Below are 27070 nucleotides of genomic sequence, written 5' to 3'. Positions count from 1 at the left end.
TTAACAGAATATTCAGGAAATTAAGCTACTTGGGCAGAGAAATAAAAGTTCTTGTAGCTCTGATCATGTATAAAGGTAATTTCTTACATGAGATTACATTTTCTGCATTTCAGCTCAAGCCCTTAACAGCAAGTGTAACAGCAAGCCCTTAGCAAGTGTAGGGCAGTCACTGTGGTACTAATTTTTGGTGTAATGGGAGATGCAAGATGAAATATCAGAAATTAATTTTATATCTTTTCACTAACAGGAAATGGGATGTTTTGGCTGTGAACAAGACTGTAAGAGACTTCCATGCTTATTCAAATGACTCCTTGTAGATATCGATGATTAATGATATTGATGTGTTTCTCCGTAACAGGAAAATGGTAGGACCTAGTTAAGTTTAATCAGCATAGAAGCACAGAGTAGATAGATGAATATATTCCTGTAAGAACAGTAGTCTTTTATTTAAAACAAACAAACAACCAAAAAAAACCACAACAGCAAGACCATTTTAATATAGTTTATGCAGTTTATGATCACTTAACAACATACAACAATAAATAAGACGAGTAGATTCATACTTTTGTCCATAGGCATAAGAAGGTCTGTATGCTTTGTAACTTGCTTTATAATAAAACCATTGGATGGTTTCATTATGAATATATGAGATGAAAGAAATGTTAAGATATGTTACCTGAAACTTGTTTGGCTTTTTTTTTTTTTTAAATCATCTTTCTATTAGGAAAAGGAGTGAGAGAGCTCATATGTAATCAATTATTTCCCTGAATGTTACCTCATAAAAATGAAAGGTAAAACTCTTCTATCAAGAAGCAACCACTGTCTTTCCTCACATTTCACTTAATTTCTTATTTACAGCTTTTACTTTTTGGGAAGGGTATGGCTTTGTTTTGTGAGTGATCCAGAATGTAGAACTTGGCCATTGAAGGTGAGTGGCTGAATTCAAGCAATGGGGAGCATGGTGCCCTGTGTTGCAGGCACTAGTCTGAATCAGAGTAATTTTTCTTGCAGATTTTGTCATAGCAAGAAAAAACTTTTGCCATGTTTTACAGTAATTGCAGTTGAATTTTCACGGAATGTTGTGGTGTATGCAGATTATATGGTGGTAGAGGCAGAAAAAGCATTTTGTCACTGCTGCAGCTATACATTTATTTCATTCTTTTAGCGCTTGCTTATATTGGATCAGGCTACTTACCAAAGGCAGTCTGGTAAATTTTCGTACTGAGAATAAGATGATCTAGCACATAGCTTGTCTGATGCAAGCTGAATTAAAGGACGTAGGCAGAGGGGGAACCCCTAGAAGGCAGTGAAACAGTCTAGCATGAAAACTGGTGTTTTAAGCTTTTGCAAAACTGTGTTTTAAAGATGGATTTTAACACAGGTAAAAGTAGCGATGTGAATATTACTGAAGATGTGGAGAAAAGCATGAGGGTGCTTGTTTGCACAGAATTTGATGAAGGTGCCAGCATCATGGACAAACAGAGAGGGCTGGGTACTCTGGTACCAATTGAGAGGGATAAGCTAAGATGAGGATGTAAAGGGATAAGCATGTTACACAACAGAGAAGATGAAGTTGCATGGCTAATATAGCCCAAATTTTTTTTTTTAAACTTTTCTTTTTACTTTTTAAATGGGGGGAGAGATGAACTTCAGTAAAAATAAAGAGGAGAATAATGAGGAAGGTTAACGGGAGAGAAAGGAAATAAGGAATCTAATGATCTCACAGGTCTCTCATAAAACAAAGCTTAGAGATGAGAAGGTTTTTCTTATGGAGGAAAACATGGTTGTGGGTAAGAAAGAAAGCATGAGCTAAACTAAAAACAATTATGTCATTTTGTTAATTTTCTTTTAACAGAAATTAATAGAATGTTTTGCAGAGAGAGAGGAAAGGCAGTAGAAATTGATGAGCAAATTAAAATGGAGAGGAGCTAGCTGGGGAGTTGTTTGTCCAGAAATATAGAGGAACTGAAGGACGGTATGATTTTGCCGTGGCTTAAGCACTTTCCTTTTTATCTCCTTTTCCTTTAAATGTCATTTGAGTTTAAAGACGGAGGCATTTAAGTAATGCGCTATTTAAAATTCTCTGCAGCTTTTATATAAATAATAGGTATGTGCCATTATTTTCCATCTCTAGTACCCCTGGATAATAAAGGTAAACAGGGAAAAAAGGAATTTGTGGAAAATGGCATAAGTTAAGGTAAGGCATCTGTTAAGATGTTGCTATATGGCACCTGCATTCAAAAGGCTTTAAGAAAAGTATGAATTTCAAGAGTTGGAACAGTGCTGTTAGGAGAAACAATGGAAAAGAGACTATTTTGTGCTCCATCTTCCATCATGCTGTAGAGAGCGAGTTCTCACTTATGTTGAGTTACCTCTGGTGAGCAGTAATAAAGCCTACTTGTTGGTGGCTTTCGGGGTTTATCTGGCGGAGGGGATAGTTTCAGTTGCTAGTGGGATTCTTTTTATTTTCTTCACTTCACTTGATTCTTTCTTTTTCAGGAAAGGATAAGTAGACAGTCCACCAAATTGTCTGTATTAGTACTAATATATTTGTAATGTTGTGCATAGTGGTTATGCTAAAACCTGAAGCCTGTAGTCATGCTCTAGCAAGCTGGAAAGAATTTCATACATAAAATTTTCTTAGAGTGAGGTAATTTTATTTTTTCGAGGGTAGGAGGTAAATATATGTCTTTAGCTTTATACTTTTTTAGTTCTTTTTATAGTAAAATTTGATTAAGAAGGGCATTTTGTGCTTTGGTGGCAATTTCCAATTACTTTGCACCCAGAAGCAGTGCCTGCTGTGTTGTTAAGAATGCATTGCATTTCTGTGCATTCCTACTCTTGTCTTAGCTTCTTTGCTCCTCCAGTGTTTCCATGAGATTTCATACACCCTTGTAATTATGTGAGTCCTTTATTCCTTGTCCTCTGGCAGCGTAGAAGGAGGACAGGTTGCGACTGTCCAGAAGTAAGCTTCTTGTAGCATCTTATCCGATGCCTCAGGCAACATTGTGCAGACAGACTCAGTCGAGATGGATGTGTGAACTCGTGTGGATGTATTTCTGGGTTTTGTTCCTGTCTTTGAATATAATCTTTTTAGTGCTGAGCTAATTATGTAGTCTCAGTTTTACTGTTGAGTTAGAGTACCTGATCAACTTTCCAACTGTAAAACAGTTTGAAAATCAAATGTAGCTTACATGCAAGACCCAACAAAATTAGAAGTGTTAAGTACGTTTTGGCAGTTCACTTTTATTATGCCCAGTCCTCAAATGTACCAGCAGACAATCATCTGAATGTTAGTTATTTTTCACATGCTTATGTGATCACACAAAAAGTACATGCTAAAAAGAAGCAGATGGTGACAGATGGGGAAGGTTGAATAAGGTGGTTTTGGAAACCTAGAAAAATGCACTTCTGTAATAGTGTAAAAATAAAAATTCTTTGATCGCCAAGTTAGAATGAACAAAATCGAGTGCCCCCCTTACATTCTCCCCCCCAACCACCAAAAAAAAAAAAGAGAGAGAAAATCAACCAGCAAACCCACAACACCCTCAAACTTTACTGATAGAAAGAGATGGAACCTACAAGTGTTCAATGTGTATTTAGGAAAATATGTCATATGGTGGGGTTTTGTCTGAGGACAGAATATTAATTTTTATCAGCCAGAGACTTGAAAAGGTGGAAGTCATGTTTTTTCTTCCTTTTAAAATGATGCATTCAAATCAATTGTTTTCCATGCTCAAAGAGTGCTGTCAGAAAAGTTGTTCTTTGATGTCACCTATTTGTAGTGTTGCATGTATATAAGCATGTAATACTTTTCCTGGGGACAGCTGTATAACTAGAGCTAATCTGTAACAGGCAGTATTACATATTTGTCATATAGGCAAATATAAGGCTGAGAAAGAAGAGAAGATATAATCGACAAAAAATATTGCTGTTTTGTGTGTGGACTGCCACATCCAATAGACCTACCATTAGCATGAGGATTGAACATTTGCTTATTCCCTTGCATTAGTTTAATGGAGTTTTAACATAAGTATCTGTTATGTAAATAATAATAATAAAAAAGATACCTTTAAAAAAATTTCAGTGGATGAAATGTATTTTGTTCCATAAATTAAAAAGTATTTGATCTGATAATCTGATAAATACTTAATTACTAAGTCTTCTACCGACACTGATGCCATCATTATTTTTTATTTTGATAATTGAGTAGGTGTTTGTCTTAACCTATAGCATGAGGCATTACTACATCATGGTGACAGAGAACATTTTGCTTTTGGTCGTTACCTTTTGCTTAAAACCAACCCCCCTCTACTTCTAAAAAGTGGTACTCATTTTCCTGAAAGCACGTTTAATTTCTGCAGTACCAAAACACTGTAGTTACATTATATTCTGGTATACTAATTTTCTTTTGGCTTCAAAAGGATAGTTCAAGTTTATTTACTCTGTTTACCAAGATGCTTCATACATAATCTGATTCTTAGTAGAGACACAATAGAATTTATTTTACCTGTGGAAATGTGGTTTAGTGTTGGCGTGTGCTCTTGAACAGCTGTCTGTTGTATATTTGGCTACGTTTCACTTTTGAGTGAAGACCAGTCGGGGGTGGGAGGAGAAAGAGCACAAATGCCTGAAAGTAGTTTCCCTTCTGATTTATGGGGATTTTACAATGTGGAATTTTCTCTTTACACTGGAATTCCAAATACCAAATTGATTTTTATGTTGAAAGGAAATGGAAATGCAAAAAGTTGTTTTATCTTGAAATGCTAGTACCTCATGAAAAACTCAAATGTGGCCTTTTTTCTGTTTTGTTATCACGTACTATATTTTAGTGTACTGCGTTGTGTCATCTTACATGCCTAAGTCATCAGAAATGCTAGTAACTTGAATTTGAGCATTTTTGTCAGCTTGACATTGCCAGCAGGGCCCTGAGGTGAACATGATGGAATGTGGACAAGACATGGTATCCAGAGCAGAACATTTATTTATTTGCAATCACCAGCGTCAAGATCAAAAGATGAGTGTATGAAAGCATTGCTCTGTTACACATAGAGAAGAGCTGCTGCAACGAGATAAATTAGTACAGGAGCTAGACTTTCACCTGAAACTGGATAACCAATGATGTAACATGAATTTGAATTTTCATGCAATCTGGTTAATCTCACCAGACACAAAAACTAATTGTCCACAAGCAATATCAGACTTCTCAAGGGGAAAGATGTAACAAATAAACAAAAATAATAAAACAAACAAAAGACTAGAAAGCAGGTTAGCTTCATGTTGCCTATAAATAAACTGTTGTACTCAAACCAGGACTTAAAAGCGCAGAGAGATTTTCTTATGAAAAACCCATTTGTGTGTAATACAGGTATGACAATTCTTATAAAGACTGTCTCAATAATATACTTGAAGCTTTTTTCATTAATTATCATTTAATCAATACACACATTATTTCCATCTCAGCAAAAATTTGAGAGCAATGAAACATAAACAAAAGCTGAATAAATTCTGTTTAACATATGTAAAAATTCAAAATGATTTCAGCAAGAATGATGAACAACCAGAAAGAATTATCACGATATTATTATTACTTGTTATTTCTTAGGTGTGTTGCATTTTATGCTAGTGCATGGTATGGACTCTACTGCCACTACAGTGATGATTAATAGAGATATTAACAGGTCTGCAGTTTTTCATACAATGGTACAAATCTAGCAGAGACATGAGAGAGAACTGCCACACAATCATACAACCAGAGAATCATCTAGGTTGGAAAAGACCTTCATGATGATCAAGTCCAACCATGAGCCTGACCTACTGAGTCCCATCACCAAAACATGTACCTTAGTGCCACCTCCACACATCTCCTGAATACCTCCAGGGATGGGGACTCCACCGCTTCCCTGGGCAGCCTGTTCCGATGCCTGACCACTCTCTCCATGAATAATTTTTTCCTAATGTCCAACCTAAACCTCCCCTGGAGCAACTTGAGACCATTTCCTTGTGTCCTGTCACTTGTCACCTGAGAAAAGACACCACCACCCTCCTTGCTGTAACCTCAGGTAGCAAAAGTAGCTACCGGAAAGGCAGTTGTAGAGAGCAATGAGGTTTCCCCACAGCCTCTTTTTCTCCAGACTACACAGTTATTTTACCATCTCTGGTTTTGTTTGTTTGGTTTGGTTTGGTTGTGTGTATGCATTGAATAGGTTTTACTTTTGGGGGGTCTTTTTAGTCTGTTTTGGTATATTATATTTGATTGCTGGGTTTAAACTGGTGTCTTACAGTTCCTTGTTAGAATACTTTTTTCATGTGCAATAGCTTAACTCTTTTTTTTAAACTCTATTTAAATTATGTAGGTACTGTCCCTTCTAGAAGGTTGAACACTATTAGTATTGCATGCTTTTTGCTCAGGCATTTGGAGGCATTGCTTAATTCATATTTATACCAAGACGTAAAATTTCTGACACAGCCTAACGTGTGCCTGTGAATTAAAAAATTTAGTTTGCTATTTATTTTAAGGTTACACGAGGAGAGACTAGGTAGGATGTAGGAAATCCGTAGACCAAAAAAGTATTAGGGAGATTGTCTGTGTAATGACCAGAAGTGAAACAGTAGTTCATAGATAAAAAATAGAGAAAAACAATCTGCAAAACTTAGAGCAGTACTGGAAAACTTTTTTCCTTTATTTAATTCTCAGATATCCATTTCCCAGGATATCTATAACCTTGGCATTTTGTCTTTTCAGCCCTGTAACACAAACAATGGGCATCCATTTAAGCAATGCTTACCCTCTTCATCAGAAGATGTAGTTACAGTAAATAAATTTGTGTAATATTGGGCAAACTTACCCTTCTGTAGGGAGGATTTTCATATATTTGGCATAAACATCTGTTTCTATTAAAAAAAAAAAAAGTGTATAACCTTAGTTCATTAGTGTTAGGTCATAAACTTTGTTGCAGTAGCTACTGCAATTGCTAGAAAGTTCTAGCAAATACACTTTTTTAACTTTTGTTGAATAATATGTGGATGAATATTTGTTAGCAGACCAACACCTGCAGCAATAAAAATGTGTGAAGGGTTACCAGGAACGCTTACAGAACATACACTCCACCTGAACTGTAAGGTTAATTGAAAACAGTTTTTTCCCCTTAAATTAACAGTACATTGGTGTATCCAAGTTCTCAGTTTTCTATCACAACATAGGTGTGCAGACAGTTTGTTTAGATGTTTAAATCTTTTCCCATCTGTTCTGTCGAATTTATTGATTGAGCAAGCTATTTGTTTGTAATGTCCTATTGGAGAGTCTACATATAATATATTAAGAGTAACCGTAACTAGGTCAAAAATGTAATTGTTTTCCCATTAAGTTGCCTTAGTTATCTAGCACAAAGTACCAAAATGAAATTTTGAAGCTGTTCTTGTAAAAATAAAACCCAATGCTGACAACCATTTGTAGAAGATCAACAACAAATTATATGAGGCCTTTCATTTGCAACATTACTGCTATATTTGTCAGTTTGTAGAGTCCAGAAGTTATAGCAAATAATTAATGTTTAGTGGCCTGTGGGAAGTATAGTTCTTGATTATGTGAATTTTTGGTGTGCAACCAAAAAATCTTCCAGAAGCTGCTTATCAGAGATGTTTTCTTTCAAGAAAATGCAGTAAAAATAAAATTAAGGGTTTTTCTATATTGAGCTCAGTTTGTGTCCAAGGCAGTCACACCTTGTCCAGTGTTATGTGATTACTGACATATCAGAGAATCCTAGTTTCACTGAAATCGAGGGGAAATACATGACTGACTTTAGATGATCATAGGTTTCATATAGGCTGCCAACCTTCCAATTTTTATTTTTTTTTCCTCCACAAAATCATGCGCATTGCATGTGTTTGTATTGACTTATCTTTGTCTGATACATTTAACTGCCTGGTTCGTAAGTCTCTGTCCCAAACCCTTGTAAATAAGAGTTTGCAGATGTATCTACAAACAGTTGCAGCAAGTCAGAAAACTTTTGGCTCTACTACTGAAGGTATAAGGAGCCTATACAATAAAATATACATTTTCACTACTTTTGCCATAAGAATTAAATGGACATGAGGCACAGAAACAGGTTGCCCAGAGAGACTGTGGATGCCCCATCCCTGGAGGTGTTCAAGGCCAGGCTGGATGAGGCCCTGGGCAACCTGATCTAGTGGGTGGCATCCCTGCCTGTGGCAGGGGGGTTGGAATGAGATGGTCTTCAAGGTCCCTTCCAACCCAAGCCATCCTATGATGATTCTTAAAGGAGCGATGTTCCTAAAAACAAAGGATGCTTGCAGATGTGTTTATTGATGAGCCTAAAGACGAAAATCTACAATCACGAATGAAGTAGAGGAATTATTTTTAATGGATTTTGTTTTCTGTGTGAGAGAAAACTTGCCTTATACTGATGTTTTTTATTAATATTTTCCAGCAGTGGGGAATAGTATTAGGAGATTACTTTTTTTTTCTTCCACTAAATTAAAATACAAGAATATTTTTTTCTGATCTGTAGTTATTAGTCAGCAAAACAAATCGTTACATACAAGGAGAAAAACATTGTATTGCTGCAGTCTTTATTGCCCTGCAGTGTGTTTGTGTTGCCTGGGTCATTGCAGGCACAAAGTTCAGTCTGAAATTAATTCTGAGTTTTGTATGGAGCAATTTTTTTGCTCTGTTTATGAAACACTATCTCACACATCCTTGGCCATTGCTTTTACTGGCTTATGCTTACCAGCAACTCTGAAGGGTGCAGACACCCTTCAGGAAAGTGGAATCTCTGGTGAATGCTTCCTTTTCACTTTTTACAGGTGGCTTTTTTTCCCTGCTATTCCAGTAAATTTTGGAGAGAGTTGGGAGCAGTGCTCTAAAGCATGAGAAACCATGGCATGGACTACCACTGCCATATTTGCTGTCTAGCTTTCTTTAAAACGTATATATGTGTATGTGTGTATATATAGAGATGTAATGCTTCTTATATATAGCCCCTGACTAACGAAACAAATACTGTTTTAGCTAGTGTTGAGATTTTAATGTAAAATAAGCATAAGAACAGTGCTTTGTTGCCTTCTGTGCGCAATACAAATGAAGTTGTAAAGTAAATAAATAGCTTTACCTTAGCTGAAACTATAATGTTGTCCAGTGCATCTAAAAGATCCATAAAAGCACTAAAGTACCTGCGTATGCCTGGAAGTAGACGCCTGACTAATGTTTCTTGGTTGTTAGAAAGTGTGTGTTATTTAACCTCTTGCATGTTTATCTAAAACTGGAAAAATACAAACTTCAGTAGCACCTGTGCAGCTTTTTAAAAGCATCCATATAAATCCAGGCTATGTCCTCTTATTACAGATGTAAGTTTTAAAGCAGCATCAATGCCCATTAAAATGGCAGTGGTTTCAGTGCAGCAATTAGTTTTTGCCCACTTTGGAGCCCTTTTGTACTGTGAGAGTGCTTTAGAGAAATACAGGTCGGGAAGGGAATCAGGCCCTTCATCTTGCCATTAAGCGAGAACGGCTGCTGCAGCTGTCTGTGTGCAGGAATAGCTGGGAGAGTCTCTGTAACTGCTGTGGTGAGGACTGTGGGTGGAGTATGACAAGCATTTCTTTGGGTGGTAATGCCATGTTCCACACCACCTGCCCTGGGGTTTCCACTTCTGCCTTCTCACTTGTGCTACTACAGCTGTTCACGTAATTATTTAGTGACTTAGGCCGAAATACTTGATTCAGGTTGAATAACCCAGGGTGAAACACTTTTTTTCTTTTTCTTAGTGCTGGTCTACTCTCTGACGTAGTGTTGCATGATTTTAGCAAGGTAAGTGAAGTTGTGGTGGGGGAAGAGAAATGAAAGTGTGCATTAGGCTGGTGCTGCCTCTGGAAGAACCAGTCACTGAGCTAGAGCCCTAAAACCAAACAGTAAGATTCCCTCAAGTAATAAAAGCGATGGTCACTTCTTGTGTTTTATTTCTCATAATCTGTGGCATCATCCAAACTGAACATCACCCAGCAGACCTCCTGCTTTACTTGACACTGGGAAGTCACTGGTACAGTGCTGGATGTGAGGTGTAAAATAGGGATGAGTGACTACGAATGTTATCCAGACACTGAAATCACATTGCACTGGAGCTCTCATCTCCTAAAACTTCCACTAGATCTTGATGAGGTGGCTTGGAATTTTCATACCTCATGTGTAATGGTAGAAGAACCAGATGAAGGAAGAGAAGTCACATACTTGAATGATTTGACTGTTTTAATTTTGAGGAAGAAAGCATGTAAACTTCATCTGTACTTCATGAAAATACACCTGACTGGAGTATGTACTCAGTGTAACTGCTCTGTCTGTAGCTTATGAGTTCCATGTGATCCTTCTGTTTGATACCTCTAGAAAACAATGTATTGGTTTGTAACAAGTATCAGAGTGGATGAGCATGTGCCTTTTATGATGGTTTTTGTGGTCCTGCTGCCTTCCCTGCTGCAACTGTGAAGGAAGTGGGTTGTTAGGACAGTGCATTGTCTTAAAGACAGATTTGTGTGCCCTTGCAGAACAGGAATTGGATGGAGATGATGGAGGTGGCTTTAGAGGGCAGTATACAAAGTCTAAGAGACCAAAATTTCTGCTGAGGCTGGCCAGGTGCTTAGACGGACACCCCATGTATACAAGAGTACCCCATATATACTGGAGGAGAGCAATAGCTGTTTGCCAACCCTCACAACCTAAGGAGACATCTCTAAAAGCAGGCATCCACCTCCTGACATGCAAAAGTTTTAATCACTCATAGGTACAAAGTATGCAACTATGTCATGTTTGTTTAGCGCTAGGCTGAAGCTTTCTTGTCCTGTGTTCAGTGTGATTAAAACCAAATCCCTAAAGTCCAAGAATTGTTTGAAAAGGACCCTGTAATGCTATAGACGTGTGTGTATAGACATGTTCTTGTGCCTACTGTAATTGTATAGATTTCATCATAGGAGTTGCTGGACTCCAACACTTTCATTGATTTCTCACAGTCCAGAAATCCTAGGATTTCTTAACACCATGAGGAATAGAAATGTCTTAAAGAAAATAGTTGTGTGTATTTACTGTGAAAACATTGAGCTCAATTTTATTCCATTTATATTAAAATAAATTGAAATTCATTTTCCTTTATTTATACTGTTTTCAGGCTGTTTTCCTTTTGCCTAAACAAAACCCTTTTGATGCTCTTGCTTGTCTGGCTGGCTGTAAACCAGGTATTTAAACAAAAATAAAGAGTTGCCAGTTTTGCCAGCTGGGGATGAGAACCCGGCTGGTGATACGCGGGTTCGGGAGGCAGTTAATCCAGCTTTTATGCTTTTTTATGATTTTATGTAAAAAGAGGTTAAAAATCACATTTGGCTCTTTCTTTATACCACTGTTTTGTTGCTGTTGTGGGAATGCAGCAAAAGGTTGCTCATACTTTTTATTATTATTAGGTAAAGTCCTGCATAAATTAGGTAAAGCCCCAGATACGGTTTGCTTTAGCTGTTGGGCATGTGATTTGTCTTGCTCAGAGAATGAAATGTTTTATGTTCCCGTTGCCTTCTTTTGTAAATCATATGTGCAAAACACACCTCAGCTTGCTTGTAAAAAGAATCTACCACTGCCTCGCAATTTTACGTATTTTAGTAACTTCAGAAGAAAAGAATAGCTAACGGTACAAATAGGAGAAATAATAACAGTGGTAATACATGTATTAGAAAAATATATAATGCTTTTATTCTGTGGCAGAAGAAATGGTGATTTAAAGACCAGTGACACAGATTTCATATAAATTTTTTCAGCAAATAGCTTGCAATATGCTGAAACTCATAGAATGTTTAATTAATTTTAAAATGCAGGAGTTATTTTAGTTGGTTTTGTCATATGTACTTATTCAGATAATTTGTTGTGTTTTACACTTTCCAAAATTTCACCCTCTATTTAGAAATATCAATGATGTAATGAGTCTGTGTGTTTTGGCACAGTTGTAAATAGTATGTGTTAATGTGTTAATACTTATGATTTTTTAATCATATATACACAAGAGGGATTTGCATTACACTTCTTTTCATCATGTTTCTACTGCGTATCCTTAAGGACAGTGAAAGCTAGGAATATGAATGCATTAATTACTGTGGGATTGTCAAAATAGCCGTACTGAATCAGATGTATATTCTACTAATAGCATGTAGGAGATACTTCAGAGCAGGACTTGGATTCACTGCGGAAGAAAAAGGAGAGGCAGATAAATGAGCTCTACACCCCACATTAGGACTGGCTGGTGTAGTGCGCGTGTCCTCGTATGATACGATGTGGTCATGGCCACTTGATGTCCCCTGATGGGTGAGGTCTGTGTCTGCCCTTGCTTCACAGGAAATTATTGGAAGTATTCTTACACTTTTTAGAGAGTCACAATATAACATGCTCATGGAAAAAGTTTATTTCTGATCTGCTAGAGCTTGCCTTATTCCTTGAAGCCTGAAGGTGTTACTACACATCACTGGGCTTTCTCTAGCATGTATCTTAATGACAGTTCCTGTGTGTCTTCTTCCTGTTTGAATCGGGGTAAGCTCTTGGTGGTTTTGGTTGCCTGCAACGGTGTGTTGCAAAAGGCATTTGTTTTCTGTGGATTAGTATATGTTTTTTAATCGGTCATATGTGCTGCTTTTCAGAATCTGCCTTTTAGTGATACAGAAACCATGGAAATTTCTTTAATTCTTTATAAATACAGTCCATCTATATTAGGCGCATTTCTTTGGTCTTTCCTTCTGCTCATTATTTACATCTAATTTCTTGTTTTAAGGTTTTTGCCTCTTTAAAATACATTTCTACAGCAAATACTGGCAATTTAGGCACACGCCATTGTAGTGCCCTCTGTGTTACCATTTATGAACTTCTAATTTTTACGACTTTTGAATGAAAGGGTATGATCACCTAGTAATGCACAGAAATCTGAACTATGTATGTATACATACAGTAACCTTTAGTTTCCTTGTCACTTATGGTTTCATTATGGGTCTATGCTGTTATGTTGCTTTCATTTCTGTAATTCAGTATAAAGATCTACTGAGGTCAAGAGATACTGTTTAGATTCCTTATTGCGATTCTCTAGAGCTGCTGAGAGGAGGACTGTGGAGTAATTGTTTTTAAGATAAGACACCCAACGTTGGAGGCATTATCATATTAACAAATGATATAAGCATTATATTTCTGTGATCATATAATATCATATAAACATACAGTATCGTGGTAAACATAGCATCGTGTAAATGTTGCCATACTTCTGTGCACTAGTACAGTTCAGCTGTTTTGGACTACTTCATGGAACATAATGAACCTTGTTGCATGGTGTGGAAGAAAACACATTCATATAGAGATGCATTGACTAGACTGAAATGATCATGCCAGAAGTAGTGCATGTATTGCAGCTGGCTTTGATTTCTGTTGTAGGTGTTGGAAGATAATGACTATGGTCGTGCAGTGGACTGGTGGGGATTAGGCGTTGTCATGTATGAAATGATGTGCGGAAGATTACCATTCTACAACCAAGATCATGAGAAACTATTTGAACTGATACTAATGGAAGACATAAAATTTCCTCGAACTTTATCTGCAGATGCAAAATCATTACTTTCAGGCCTACTGATAAAAGATCCAAATAAGCGGTAAGTAAAATTACTTAGGTATACAGTGATAATAAATACTCTGATTATATTGTGTAATGTAAAAATAGGCCAGTGGTGCCTGGTCTTCCTGACTGAAGGATCTTTCAGTCATAGGAAAGGGCCATACACAGCCAGACAGCCTCAGAGTCCCACTTTTTCAATACATCAATAATATACAACAGTGAGTTTAACAAGCAAAAGGAGAAAAGGGACATGGAAGAGAATACTTTTTTAATCCTTCACAACAAAGTCAGATCTTTTCAGGTTTAGATTTTGTACTGGAACAAAGGGAGTGCTCTAGATTGTTTTTCAGAATACGAATTAGCCCTGAGTTGGCTATAATGCCTAATGGGAATAAACCACTTTTTCTTGGAAGTGATCATGCCTGAAGACACGTAAAAGCTGCCACAGGTAAGTTTTATTAAAGCACATAAAAAGAACACATATTAGATCTTGTAAACTATAAACTTGTTAGATAATACATCTTATGTGCGAGATGTAAATTGTTTGGAAGCAAGCATCACCCAGCTGCTGCCTATGCCCCTTTGTTGTGGGTTTTTTCCTGAAAGATTGTTGTCTAGGTGATCTATTTTCCAGTGCCTCCCGCACTAGGCCAGCAGTGTCCAGTCCCTCTGGTTCCAAAACAAATCTCTGTCTCTGTAAATCAGTGAGATTTGTCTCTTTTTCCCAGTCTCCCTGGTCGTCTTGGTCCCTTAGGCTGCAGGCATTCTTCTGTGTGTCCTTCTCTCTTCTCTAGTCCTCCTTCATCCTCAGTTTGTACTCAAGTTTTCTGTAGCAGGCATGTGCTTGCTGGCACTCAGGGCAGGACCAGTCACCATGTTCCTCTGAGGGATTCACCTGCACTGAGCTAGGTGTAGCAGCCAGGACAGTACAAGCAGTCAGCCTTTCCATTGCTGCCCATCAATATCTGTTTTAACTAAATTTACGCCATGTACTAAAAGCAAATTGTGACCAACCAAATAAATACATGGAAAGTAAAGTAAAAATTTGTCTCTGTAGTAATTCCTAATGCGTTTTAACCTCCAAACAATTTGACCCATCAAATATATTAACCTTTAGAATTGAAAAGATACTTCCCTGTAATTAATCTTTGCAGACAGTGGTGTTTATTACAGACTTATATTTACAAGCTTATTCATATTCAAGTTTCGGTGCTAGCTACTGATAAATAGGGTAGGAGCACAGAGGTTAACTGCAGCACAGCTTTTCTCTGAGCAGCTGGATGGGAAGATACTGAGAGAAGTCTGAAGACTGCAGACTTGGATGCTTAGCGGAGATGTAGAGAATTTTGTAATGGGTAGCTGAGAAACAAAGAAAAATACTGCATGGAAATGAGAATAACTTTATATCCAGTCACTACAGGACTGAGGTAGTTGTCCGGAATGTTTCCGTAATTTTGTGAATTATTGCTCCTTGCTTTAGAGAGGAATTTGTCTTAAAAGGTTGCTTTAAAAACTTTCTTTATATCTTTAGCAATTCATTTTAATGAAACACAAACTGCCTGTGTCATTCTCCTTGTTAGTATTTAACAATTATGGGCTGTTTGTTCACTTAAGATTATTACTATTTTTTTTCCCGTTGCAACTTCTTTCAGTTAGACCATAGGATAGCTGGAGTTCGGAAGAAGTTATATGAAAGCTGAGCAGTCCTGAAGTCCACCTGCTGTTGAAAGGGGAAGAGGTTCCTTCCTCTGGATGTGTGGCTCTATCTCCACCAACAACAGCTTAAGGGAGCTCACTGAACCTGTTGATGAGTCAAATTTGACTTGCTAAAGCAACAAAAAAATGCCAGTTCGTTCTTGTTTTCTTGTTGTAGGGTTAGTTTTCTTCCACGTTAGTGAGCTGACTCAGCTCTCGGACTCCAGTGAGTATTGCGGTCAGTGAAAATGATGCTGTAGCTGGAAGTGAGAGGGGAGAGGTATGGGCAGGGACCCTCCTCTTTTGGCAGCAGTGACTGCTTACATGAGCTCAAATCACCCCATGCAAGTTCACTCAAAGTAGGTGGAATTCACTTCCTAAGATGATTTGCCAGAGTCTGGCCCACAGTGAACAATGTGGTTATTTACAATAGCCTTTAAATAACCTTCTCAGCAGGCCTACAATTTATTAATTTATACTAATTGACTCAGATTGAGACTATTTTATGGTAATTTGTTAATTGTTACAGCACCCAGATGCAACAGCAGTGAACACTGTATAAAAATGATGTGTGAATCATTACTGATTCAGTGCTTGGCACCTCCCTGGCAAAATTTTGTGTCAGTGCTGTTAGGTTGATTTTGGTTTTTAATAGTGCCAGAACTTTAGTTGGTCTTTCAAGAAAACTAAAGTTAATTATGTCTTTTAAATGAGTGGATTATTAAAATCTGATTGTGGACAGTCATGAACACCATAGTTGGAATAATCAAATAGAACAGAACGTAGTTTGGACAATTTTGTTACCGCTTCTTATCTTGATATCACGTGAATTCATATTAAACAGGTGAGAATTTCATATTAAATAGGTCAGAATTGTTCCTGGATATTCAGAAATTGTTGTTTTTCTAACAATTACAGTAATTTAATCTCCTTTTAAGAGTAATGCTTGTTTAATATGATTTTTTAAATTCTCTCTTTAGACTTGGTGGAGGCCCAGATGATGCAAAAGAAATCATGCGTCATAGTTTCTTTGCTGGAGTAAACTGGCAAGATGTATATGATAAAAAGGTATGTCTTTATATGACATTGAATAATCTGGCTACTGTTAGATTGTTGATAGTCATAGAACTGTTGCTCTCTGGAACCATGTTTTTCTTTGCGACTTTTCATGTCGCAAATAATTATTCTGAACTATAATTATTATACTATAATTATGCAAATAATTATTCTGAACTAGGTGAACTTATTTAATCTTTTATTTCTCAATTTGCCACTGGACCAAAAATAAATTTTGCAAACCAAACTAAACTCAGCACAGATTTTTCTTTTGTTATGTGAATGTCCAATTTTTTTCCTTTACTTTTTTTCTTCCTGGGTGTTCAAGAGAAAAATAGGTGTACGAATCAAGAAGATGTTAAAAAATAAAAAATGGATTTTTTTCCTGAATTTTATTTCTGCCTTTTATTGAAATATTGATTTTATTGAAATTTTATAATGGAGAAATTGAAAGCAAAAATCTACTTTCTGTTTTTTTGTGTTTAAGTAGATATCTTTTTCAAACTAATTTTTAGAGAAATATATAGGAAAATTAAAATGGCATTATAATTCTGAGCCAAAACAGCTTGTGGAGAAAGAGTACTGGGAATTGGATTTGAACAGTTTTGTCTAAACGCAGTCCTGTTCCCGCAATGATCAACACTTGGGGAATGATTTTAGAAAATGAATTTATCTTACTAAGTAGTGAAACTCAATTTGACTTAAGTTGTTTGTATATACATAAGCTGATTTTCTCTCAGTACTTGTGTAAGAAGTTTCTTGTTGCTATAAAACCCTTCTATTTTGATGAAGTCTTTTTTCTGTTTTTTTTTTTTTCCAACTGTTATATATTGTTAATCTGCCAGTTGAGCTGCGTAATTTTAAAATTTTTCTCCTCTTTTGCTTTGTTCAAAAAAAAGGAAAATGGAAGACATACGAATGAGCAGAATATGTTTATGCTCCAATGTCAATGCTACAAACTGTTTTTTCAGTTGTTGTTGAACTGGAATTTTAAAAATGTGTGGTTGTTGGTGTGGTATTTCTCTGACAAATACCAGAATTGAAATGCGAACCTTATATTATGATACAAAATATGGTACCCTATGAAGTTACTTGATACAAGTGTGATTTTTCCCTGGCATTATCATGATGTTTCAAGAACCTTGAAAATAAATAATCAGGACAAGTATACTGATCAGGTTACTGGTTGGTTGTGTAAGGACATCGTAGAGAAGTATTTGAGGATAAAATCTGAAAATGGAAGTTGAGGACCTGGAACTGGTTGGATTAACATGTGCCGTGATTGAATGAGAAAGAAAAAGCTGTTACATTACTCTTCCTCTGTTGAAAAAGATTTCATAATTGTTTTGCATTAGAAACTGAGTTCTCAATTCTACACTGTGTTAAACATCAAATTCAGTTAAGAAAATATATATACTCTTAACTTACAAGCATGTGCTTCGAATCTTTCCAAATCAACATGGCAAGTGCTTTACAGTCATGATCTTATTCTGAGCTATTAAAATAAATGGAGGTATTTTGCTTCTACATAAACGCGGGTAGTATGTATGCCTTTATGCTTGTGGAGGTGGATATGGCTTATTGGAGTGTTATAACTGGAGAAATTGCAGTCACTCTTTGTTTACTCTGTCCACTGCTGCTTTGAGAAACTAAATTTGCTAGTAAAAAATGAATTGGATTTCCTCAGTTAACTTCAAGGACCACAGGAATTATTTTTGTGCAGTATTGGCATGCAATGTGTTCTTTATGGGAAAAATAGCTCATTAAAATTACTTCTGACAGTACGTTTTTCTGTTTAATTCAAAAATAGTTTTATTGCTATTATAAAGCCATTTGTCTGGTTGGTTGAGATGTCCAGTCGTTCCTCCTGTGCACGCACTGTCTTACCAGTTCTGAAGTATGCAGAGTGGAAGACCATGCTCGGAAATGTAAACTTCAAGCATAATAATAAGCTTAATGAACTTTAACTGAGCATTTTTATTACAATGCTTATGTGAAAATTTTTGAGATTTTGGTGTGTGATATAATTTCTAAAATAACTCAGGAGTATGCATCAAACACGTTTGATTTTCAGATAGCTTTATCCTTTATGCTTGCTTTTCTGTTGCTGTTTATTATTAGTAGTAGGGTCACTTGATTAAATTTATAGTTGATATAATTATTTGCATAGTAAAAGTATTTCACAGTATTCTTGTTTGAGGTTTATGCACCATGAAACCGTAACTTTCTGGCTGCATTTCAGGCATATGTTTCTGTTAGTAACGAAAGAACTGAAGTTCACATTCAGAGTAATGGAAACCAAAAAATCATGTGGATTCCAAGCACTTTCTGGTGAATAGTTTTGTGCATGTGCACGCTGTGCCACTGATTTTATCATTTTTACTCGAGATTAAGGACGTCTCTGTACTTACAAGCGTATCTCTTTACTGGTGTGATTAGAGACAGAATTCTCTGTCTGTAAACTTCGAGTGTTTCATGCAGCAAACAGTCAGGTCAAATGCTCTGTCAGGTCAAATGGATCCAAATGGTCAAACAGAATTATTAGCTCTCTGATACTGCTAACTAATTCAACTAATTTGGTACTTCACAATGATAATAAAATGTTGCATGGTACACTGGAGCAGAGAAGGTCGTTGCCTTTAAATGAAAAATGTATAGTACTTAGCATTTGCGATCAGATGTGTTTATTTTTGGCAGAAAAATCATGAGGGCATATGAAAGAGAGCAGTCTGTGCCAGGTTCTTCCTGTGATCAGCTCAACCCTGATGAGTTTTCGTCTCTGTGCATGAGTATGAGAAATTGAATAATTTGGCAAACTCTGAAGACTTCAAAAGCCCGTATACTTCTAAATAAATTATTTGTTTTATTTTTAGCTAGAACCAGGAAGCTTTTTGACATTTCTCTGTTACTCATTTAAGAATAGTTTTAGAGTATTTTTATTTGGGTTGCAAAAATATTCTAAAATTGTCAGATGTTCTGTCTAGGATCTTTCACTGAACAAGAAACACATGGGCATTAATTTAAAGGTAGGAATTTGGGTATATCTTCAGGCATGCAGCTTGAAGCACTCGGGTAGCTTCCATGTCAGAGGAGATCCAGACCTTTTAGCGAATTCTGGGTTTCCTCCTGCATGTAATCTGGAGGAAAAAAGAGGAGGAAGCTGTGCAGGAATTTGGGCTGAGTTGCATATATCTTCTGATTTCTGCTAGTGTCTCTGGTTATTCCTGGAGCAAATTTCTTTGTTAGTACTGGGAGGGGAGTAGGGGCAAGTGGCAGCAGTGGTTGCAGCTGAGGTGCCCAACCTTGCTGAGGACTGGCGGAGCAGTGATGCCCAAGGCACCTCTCTTACAGCAGCGTGAAGTCGGACAGCTGCATGAAGCTGTTCCTTATCCTCCAGCTGTGACGGCTTTTGCTTTACTTAAGGCACAACCACAACAGATGATGAAATCCCGTGATTAAAGCTCTGGGTTCAGGTCTGGCAAAATCTGCGACATAACTACAATGCTGAATGCGTATTTAAGTGCTTTTGTGTATCAGATTTTAAGGGAAGGGGCAGGAGGGAAATACGAAAATGCCAACATCTGGTTCTAAGCAGTTGCTGTTTGAGTCGTACTATTTTGGCACAATTACCCGCTGCGTAATAAAGCCTGTAGAAATGACCCTTGTTGCTTGCTTTTGTGTTGTTGCCATGCAAAGTAGTAAAAAGATCAGAAAGCTGCTAACCAGTCTGATCTTTTCATTGTGTTTCCAGTGATACTATAAACTGTACGTGCACAGCTAGTGATTGATTACCACCTCTTCGCCCAGCTGCTTGAATTTACAAAGAGGAGAGTATAACATAAGGGTGTCTGATCCTTAAACAAGCCATTGCTGCTGTAGCCCCGAGGCTCACGAGTTCCCTCTGCCTTATCAGCTGCTGGGAAAATGGGGTTCAACCATGGGCAACCCCCCCGATGAACCTGTGCATATGTGGTGTGTCCCCCTGCACTAAAACCCCAGCTCTGCCTCCTCCAGGCTGCCTGGGACCACCTCTGACCCCACAGCACACGTGGTTGGTCTACCAGGGCTCGTAGGCTAGTCCCGGCTCCCTGCTGTCCTTTGGCTCGGCCACCTGCGTGGGGCAGAGGGGCCAGTCCCCATGGCAGTACTTGCTGAGCAGCTTGAGGCTCAGTGGAAAACAGTTTGGGGGTGGGATGCGGCTGGGGATGGCTCTTCTCTTCAGTGAGCTCAACTCTATAATTTTGTGGTCTTTGTGTCTTTGCTCCATCGTGGTGCGTTTGCCCAACCATTCAGAATTTATTAGGGAAGGACGTACAGACTGACAGAGTGCTCATCAGCTCCTGTTTCCTTTGGTAACTGAGCTAGTGTCAGAAAAAGGACACACAGTATCATTAGGAAAGGAAAATCAGTACTTTAAAGAACTTTCAGATTTTTAGTTGTTGTTGTTGACAGCCTACTGTTGAAAACTGAGCTAAAGGTTTTGTGTTGTTAGTATCTCTGCATGATTTTTAGGATCACCAACTATTTGCTTTGAAGGGAGCTTAGAAGATATAAGTGAGGAAACACATTGACAGATATGCATCAGAAAAAAAAAATCAGATTTTGAGACAGGCTTTGCTAGTGTCCTTTTAAGGTTCTTTATTGTGTTATTTGGTTCTTATATTCATTTATATAATGAATTTCGATTTATGTGAAAATGGGCTGTTTACTTGGAATGTCATTTAGTATGTTATCTAGTCTGTTAATGCAAATATATATTTCTTTGAGTTGGGAAGTCTACGAATCGTGACATGTTTTCAGCACTTAAAGCCGAGCCTGCTTGTGATGAAATACAAAGGTGTGTTGCAGTGACGCGACCCCATTCTCTTCTCACTGTATAATGCACGTGTTCTGCCGTTCTCATTAGGCTAATCCGTCTCCTCTGCTTGATTCTTGAGTATAACAGCTTTGCAGTTTTGGTAACATAGCTCTCCAGGGAAGGTTAACAGAGAAGGAAGTTTGATTTCTGGACATCAGATTATGAACACTTAACTACCAATACATAATTAACTTTCATAGCCAGAAAGAACTGTAACATTTGACACAATTTTTGACATATGTCAGACCTGAATAATAAACTAGATGGCAACTGTTGAAATACAGCATATGATGACAATACAAGGCATTATTAAAATATCTGTTTTGTAGTTATTTTTATAATACATTTTCAAAATATATAAGCTGTGAGAAAAGCAGAATTCATCTCATACATTGTAATTCATTAGTAAAGAGGAAAACATGTTGGGATGCAACAGCAATCTTTTTTCTTTTTTTTTTAAATTGGACAGCTCACAATGTCATATTCAAGTTGAACCATACGTAAGAGTCAAACAGTTATTCCTCATGATTAAAAACTGAAACAGGACAACAGTGCTCACTCTTTAATATTTATATGATACTTAAAGAATTAGTGTGTTTGTGAGTTTTGGGGTTATAATTTAGTTACCTAGTTTATTTAAATGCCTTGGGTAATTCAGTGGGGGTCGTGTATATCTGCACCTCATATGCCTTTAACACTCATCTCATAGTATTATTCAGCTGCAGGCTGTTGGTGGATGAGATTTTTATGATTGTGTTAATTTTGAGTTCGTTGGAAGGAAAAGTCCTTTTAAATTAAAAGGAGAAGGAAGATCACATTGCAATTCTTAAGCATGACAATTTTCTTTTGGCAGGCCAGGTCCCTCACAGTCACTCTGTGAGGTAGCGTCAGTCACTCTGGGAAGTAGCTTCAGCCACTTCCTGTGCAATCCAAGACAAACTGATCCTGTCTGATCATCTTTGAGCTAATAACGTTACCTATTTTCTCTCATACTGAAGTATTTGCAAAGTTGTTTAGTCAGAGTGAAAAAGCTGAAGGTGTAGCACAGTCTGTCTGTTTATCCCCATGACTGCAGTAGTCAGGTACTGTATCTACCCCTTTTGTTCCCCCAAGAGATGGGTGGCAAGTTTACCGGGTCCTGAATTGTGGAAAAACAGTGGTCCTCACACGGTGCTCTTGATGGATGCCAAGTGGGAATGCCGCTGCCTGAAGGTAGTAAAGATACTGAGAATTTGATACTGCTTCTGCTGTCATTTCTAATATTGAACCTTGGAAATGGCTGGGGCAGATTCAGACTGACGGGTGCAAAATGGGATTTGTGTTAAACGTCATCTCTTATAGCCATTAACTCAGTGCTGAATTTAGTTTTTCATTTCTTTATTTGTACGCGTGTGTAACACATGAACACACATGGTCTGTGTTTCTGGTTCTTCGAGGCAACTGCTGAGTGCTGAACGTGTAACTCTCCTGTTTGGTCAAGTGTCCTCCTCCTGAAGTTGACCAGGCTGCTACGAGAGGGCAAATTGTCACACAGTGAAGATAGGCAGCCAGGACCAGGACCAAGCACCACAAGTCTCACACAGACTGACAAGGCTGAGTTTGACTGAAGCTGATATTGTTGCTTTTGGACACCCATTACCCTGTGTGCCTCGCAGTGCTCGCATTTTCCTTTTGGACTTTCTGACTTCTCGGGTCAGAAGTGGGGAGAAGCTGTGGTGAGAGAGGCTAGATGCCATTTCCTTGTGGCACCAGAGCACAAGTTATTACTGGGTATAGAGAGACATCTTCATGTTGTGATTATCAGAGCTGTACTCAGTATTGTGTGCGTAGTTCTTTGTCATTGAGCCTCTGAGCTTAAAGCTTTCGGGTTGTATGGAGACGTTTCTGGGTTATTATTCAGGCCCTGTGTCAGTGTAAGTGGTTATCTCTGCAGCAGTTGCATCTTATTCGTCTTTCTAACAGTTTCATTACAGCTAAAATTTCAGGAGATTTTTACTTTCTGCTTTTAAATAAAATCTGACAATTAATGAACAAAGGTGGCATCCCTCCAGAAAGATAATTGCCAAATTTCTGTAGCATGGCCTGGCATGTTGGTGACATGGCTTACAAAATCTGTCTCACGTGAATGGTTCTGCCTCTAATCTCCTGACTGTATTGTGGAGGTATGGTGTCCTTCTGTGTGCACTTGTGCACGTCATTCGTACTGTGCTCCCTGCTCCTGCTTTATGTGGAAGGGCGTTAGGAAAGTATTTTGTCCCATTTGTCCCATTTTCTTCTGGAGGTGATACCCAAGCACTGCCTGCCAGTTCCTTGTTTCTTGACAGGAATTGTGCAGCAACTGGTAAATTATTTTAGAGGCTCTCCCTTTAAATTGGGGAGTCTGTGTTGAAGGTATCCCAGCAATTATGTGGAGGTCAGAGAGAGAGTTTATCTCTGGAGGGGAAGGTGTGTATGTGAGGGCAGAGCAGGCCCCTGCAGCGCAACTCTGAGACTTTAGGCTCGGCTGTTCTGTTGTGAGGGGTTAGAGCAGGTCGAGAGGAATGGGCCCCAGCTCTGGTTATCCTCCCAGCTGGGACAGTGGCGACGATGTACTGAGGGAAGGAGGCAGAGCATGTGGGAAGAGTGAAGAAACCTTCCTGTTTCTCTCCCTTGTGTTTGTGCCTCTTGCTCTCAGCTGCCATTTTCTCTTTCCCCTAGGCTGTCAGTGTTGGTGTACGTGAAGGTACAGGCTGTGTAAATACCAGCCACATGGCTGCAGGGTTTGTGTTTACAGCCACTGAAGCCTCCTACTGCTTTTCATGTCTCAAATACGAAAGGTACTTCTGTAAGATGACTGAATCCCGTAGCACCAGTGACAAATCTGCATCAGGTTCCTCCCTTCTCATTATAGATTGGAGTTCTGTGTGTTTTTCTTGTTTCACTTCCCCAGACATCTAGACTTGTGGCATAGCCGCTGACTTACTGGATGGTGTTGATAAACAGTTTCCTATTAAACAGTTGGAAGCCTGGCTACCGAGCATGGCACTGGAGGACCAAACCTCCTCCTGTTACAGAATGTGCTTGTGGCTGGTGACGTTTGTGTTAGCCGTGCTTGTAAAGCCTGACTGAAATTATTGTTGTAGTTACTTGTTCCTCAGGAGTCCCGAGTACTGTGCTTCTCTTACTAATGTCATAGTGAAGCCTGTTGATCTCTGTGGACAAAAAAGAGAGGGAAAAAAAAGGAAGAGTAAATCAGTAATTAGCCAGATTTTCTTTTAAGGAAGAACCTGCCAGCTAATGCATTACTTTTTTTCCTCTTCAGCTGCAAATCCATACATTATTATATATTATGATCTTACCCTGCCTGTCTTTTCTTTTTCATTAACTACTTTGATCTAACTAGTAATCGTTAAAGACTGCATAGCCAGTGTTTTCTTCTCCTCTTCACATAATAGTTGTAGCACAAATGACCTCTGGTCTACTCTATTGCAAAAGTGGTTTGTTCTACTGGAGACATGTATTGCACCATTGGAAAGACATCGTTTCTTGGCCTTGATCGAGAAGGAAGAAGGTTTTCCAAAAGCTGGTACTTTCAGATAAAAAGTTTTGCTTCCTATAAATTATCATTTTGGGGAAAAAAAGTGATCTGGAAAAATAACCCTAATCAGGGAAGTAGAGAAATTGTTAAAATAGCATGTTAGCTAATGGATTTTTTTTTTTCACATTGAGTTTATCTAATGTTTACCTCAGTTGCTGAGAACCATAAATGTGTCTTACAAAAGAATATGCAGTGGTGGGCACTTGAAATTGAGTAGATTACAGTACTTGGTTTTATGTAATTTTTTTTTATTATTATTCTCTTTTTTTGCTATTATTTTGAGTTGGGTTGACTATATTTTAAGTGTCCCATTTTATACACTTTTCCACAATTCAATCTGTTTTTTTTCTTTTCCTTTATGCCTTCTTTGTCATAAAAACAAACAAACAGTAAACTTTTAGGAATTAAGATAAATAATTTTCTGGATAGAGATCTATTCTTTCTTGAACAAGGTTTTTCTTTGGCTGGTTTTATAGCACTACATAGTTGCACAATACAGCCCTGATAGGACAGGCTAGCTGTGTACAAAAAGTCTTAAAAATGTGCATTGAGCATAGTAAAGTGATGGAGACTCATACTACTGTAAAAAGTGATTATCAAAAGACAGCTTCTGAAAGTACATCGTGTCTGTCATAAAATGAGTCTAGTGCATTGAGCCTGGTGGGAGGAGGAGGTTAACAGCAGCTTTTCTTCCTATGTGGGGTAAATTAAGAATTTAATTGCTCAGTGTTGGTGTTCTGCAGTTGAGAGAATTAACATGAAACTAGTGAAAAACACGCACACGCTCCGATAACATCAGTGAGCCATAACTTATGCACTTATATAGAAAGGGAAATAGATATGCTGTCTTCAGAGTTTGTATTTTAAGTTGTATGTGAGTAGATAACACCAAAAGGCTCCAGGTTACAAACCAAAAGGCAGCCCCTCCATGAACTGCATTATAATAGCATATATATTAAACTGCTATGTAGTTTTGGACTGCCACAGTACAGCATGAAATCCCATAGTGAATGTGCCTTCCAATTAAAACCTGTGGACTATAGGCTGTTCTTTTGGAGGAGAAGGTGGAAAGCGAGGCTGATGTGAGGAAGCACTGTCTGTAAGCAGCGAGCAAGTACCAGTTGTCTGCTGCTGGGATGCACTGTGCTGTATCGTGGAAGTGAAGGACAGCATCAGATCCAGAAATGCTGGGCTCAGGAAACTTACTTAAGCATGAACTGACCTTTCTCAAATATAAAATTTATTTTCACATTTACATGATTTCTTTTAAAGGTAAGTTCTAGGTCTTACTGCTGCAAAAAAAAATGCAGTGTGCTTACTGTACCCTCTGTGCTGTCCCTTTTGCCTCAGCTGTTTGTGCCACGCAGGTCTGGCAAGTACCTGGAGGTGCCTTTGCCTGACAGCTATGTAGGTAATTGAAATGGCCCGAAGAGATTCTAGGTAATTATCTTTATGCAGCTCAATTAATCCGCAAGTCCTGTGAAAGTGATACTTTGAATTTAGCCTTCTCTGGCTATTAGATTCTGAACTAGTATTTTTGGGTTTGATTCTGATGACATGTATCTCTTACTAGGAGTTACAGACTCAGCTGTCTCTTGATGGACCCTCTTGCAACTCCTTGTTTGACCTAGGGTGTAGAGAAAAAAGAAAAACTTTAATGCCTTTCTTGGTAGTAGTTTGGTTGGCTTTAGGTATAATAATTTTGTTTTGTTTCTTGTTTCCTTTCAGCTTGTACCTCCTTTTAAACCTCAAGTGACATCTGAGACAGACACCAGGTATTTTGATGAAGAATTTACAGCTCAGACTATTACAATAACGCCGCCTGAAAAATGTAAGTCAAAAATTATACATAAGCATAACTTAAAAATAATCGGTTTATAATAAAGCACTATGTAAGAAAGTTCTTCCGTTTGAATGGAAAAGCTATTCCCACTATTACTAACAAAAATCTTCATATGAAAGTGTGTAAATGAATTCTCAAAAACAGTCTTCATTTGAAGAAGGAATAATTGCAAAGCTTGAAATATTAGATGTTAGACATGCTTTTGTTTGTTTATTATTATTATTATTATTTAACATAGTTCACAGTTCTGTAGTTCTTTTCTTAGGGAAAACACCAGCTTCAAATCTTTGCTGGGTGACAGTAAAGGTCCCAGTTCAGCAAAGTAAACTGGAACATAGACCCTCCTATAAGCATGTGGAGACTGCTATTGATTTCAGTGGGTTGTGTAAGTTTAGTGAGACACACAT

General features: G+C 37.8%; 1 protein-coding gene across 4 annotated transcripts in view; it reads left to right on the top strand.

Moving 5' to 3' along the window:
- The window catches only part of AKT3 (AKT serine/threonine kinase 3), a 152211-nt gene that overhangs the window by 120697 nt on the left and 4444 nt on the right, over window positions 1-27070 (top strand). For all 4 annotated transcript variants that reach the window (XM_035563924.1, XM_035563941.2, XM_035563933.2 and 1 more), the window contains 3 exons: window positions 13457-13671; window positions 16310-16397; window positions 26549-26651. In XM_035563924.1, coding sequence (XP_035419817.1) covers window positions 13457-13671; window positions 16310-16397; window positions 26549-26651 — 406 coding nt within the window. The remainder of the gene's footprint in view (window positions 1-13456; window positions 13672-16309; window positions 16398-26548; window positions 26652-27070) is intronic.

The sequence above is a fragment of the Cygnus atratus genome, chromosome 3, assembly GCF_013377495.2.
Source record: "Cygnus atratus isolate AKBS03 ecotype Queensland, Australia chromosome 3, CAtr_DNAZoo_HiC_assembly, whole genome shotgun sequence".
NCBI lineage: Eukaryota > Metazoa > Chordata > Aves > Anseriformes > Anatidae > Cygnus > Cygnus atratus.
Note: the sequence above shows the minus strand (reverse complement) of the source record. Positions and strands in the feature narration are given on the sequence as shown.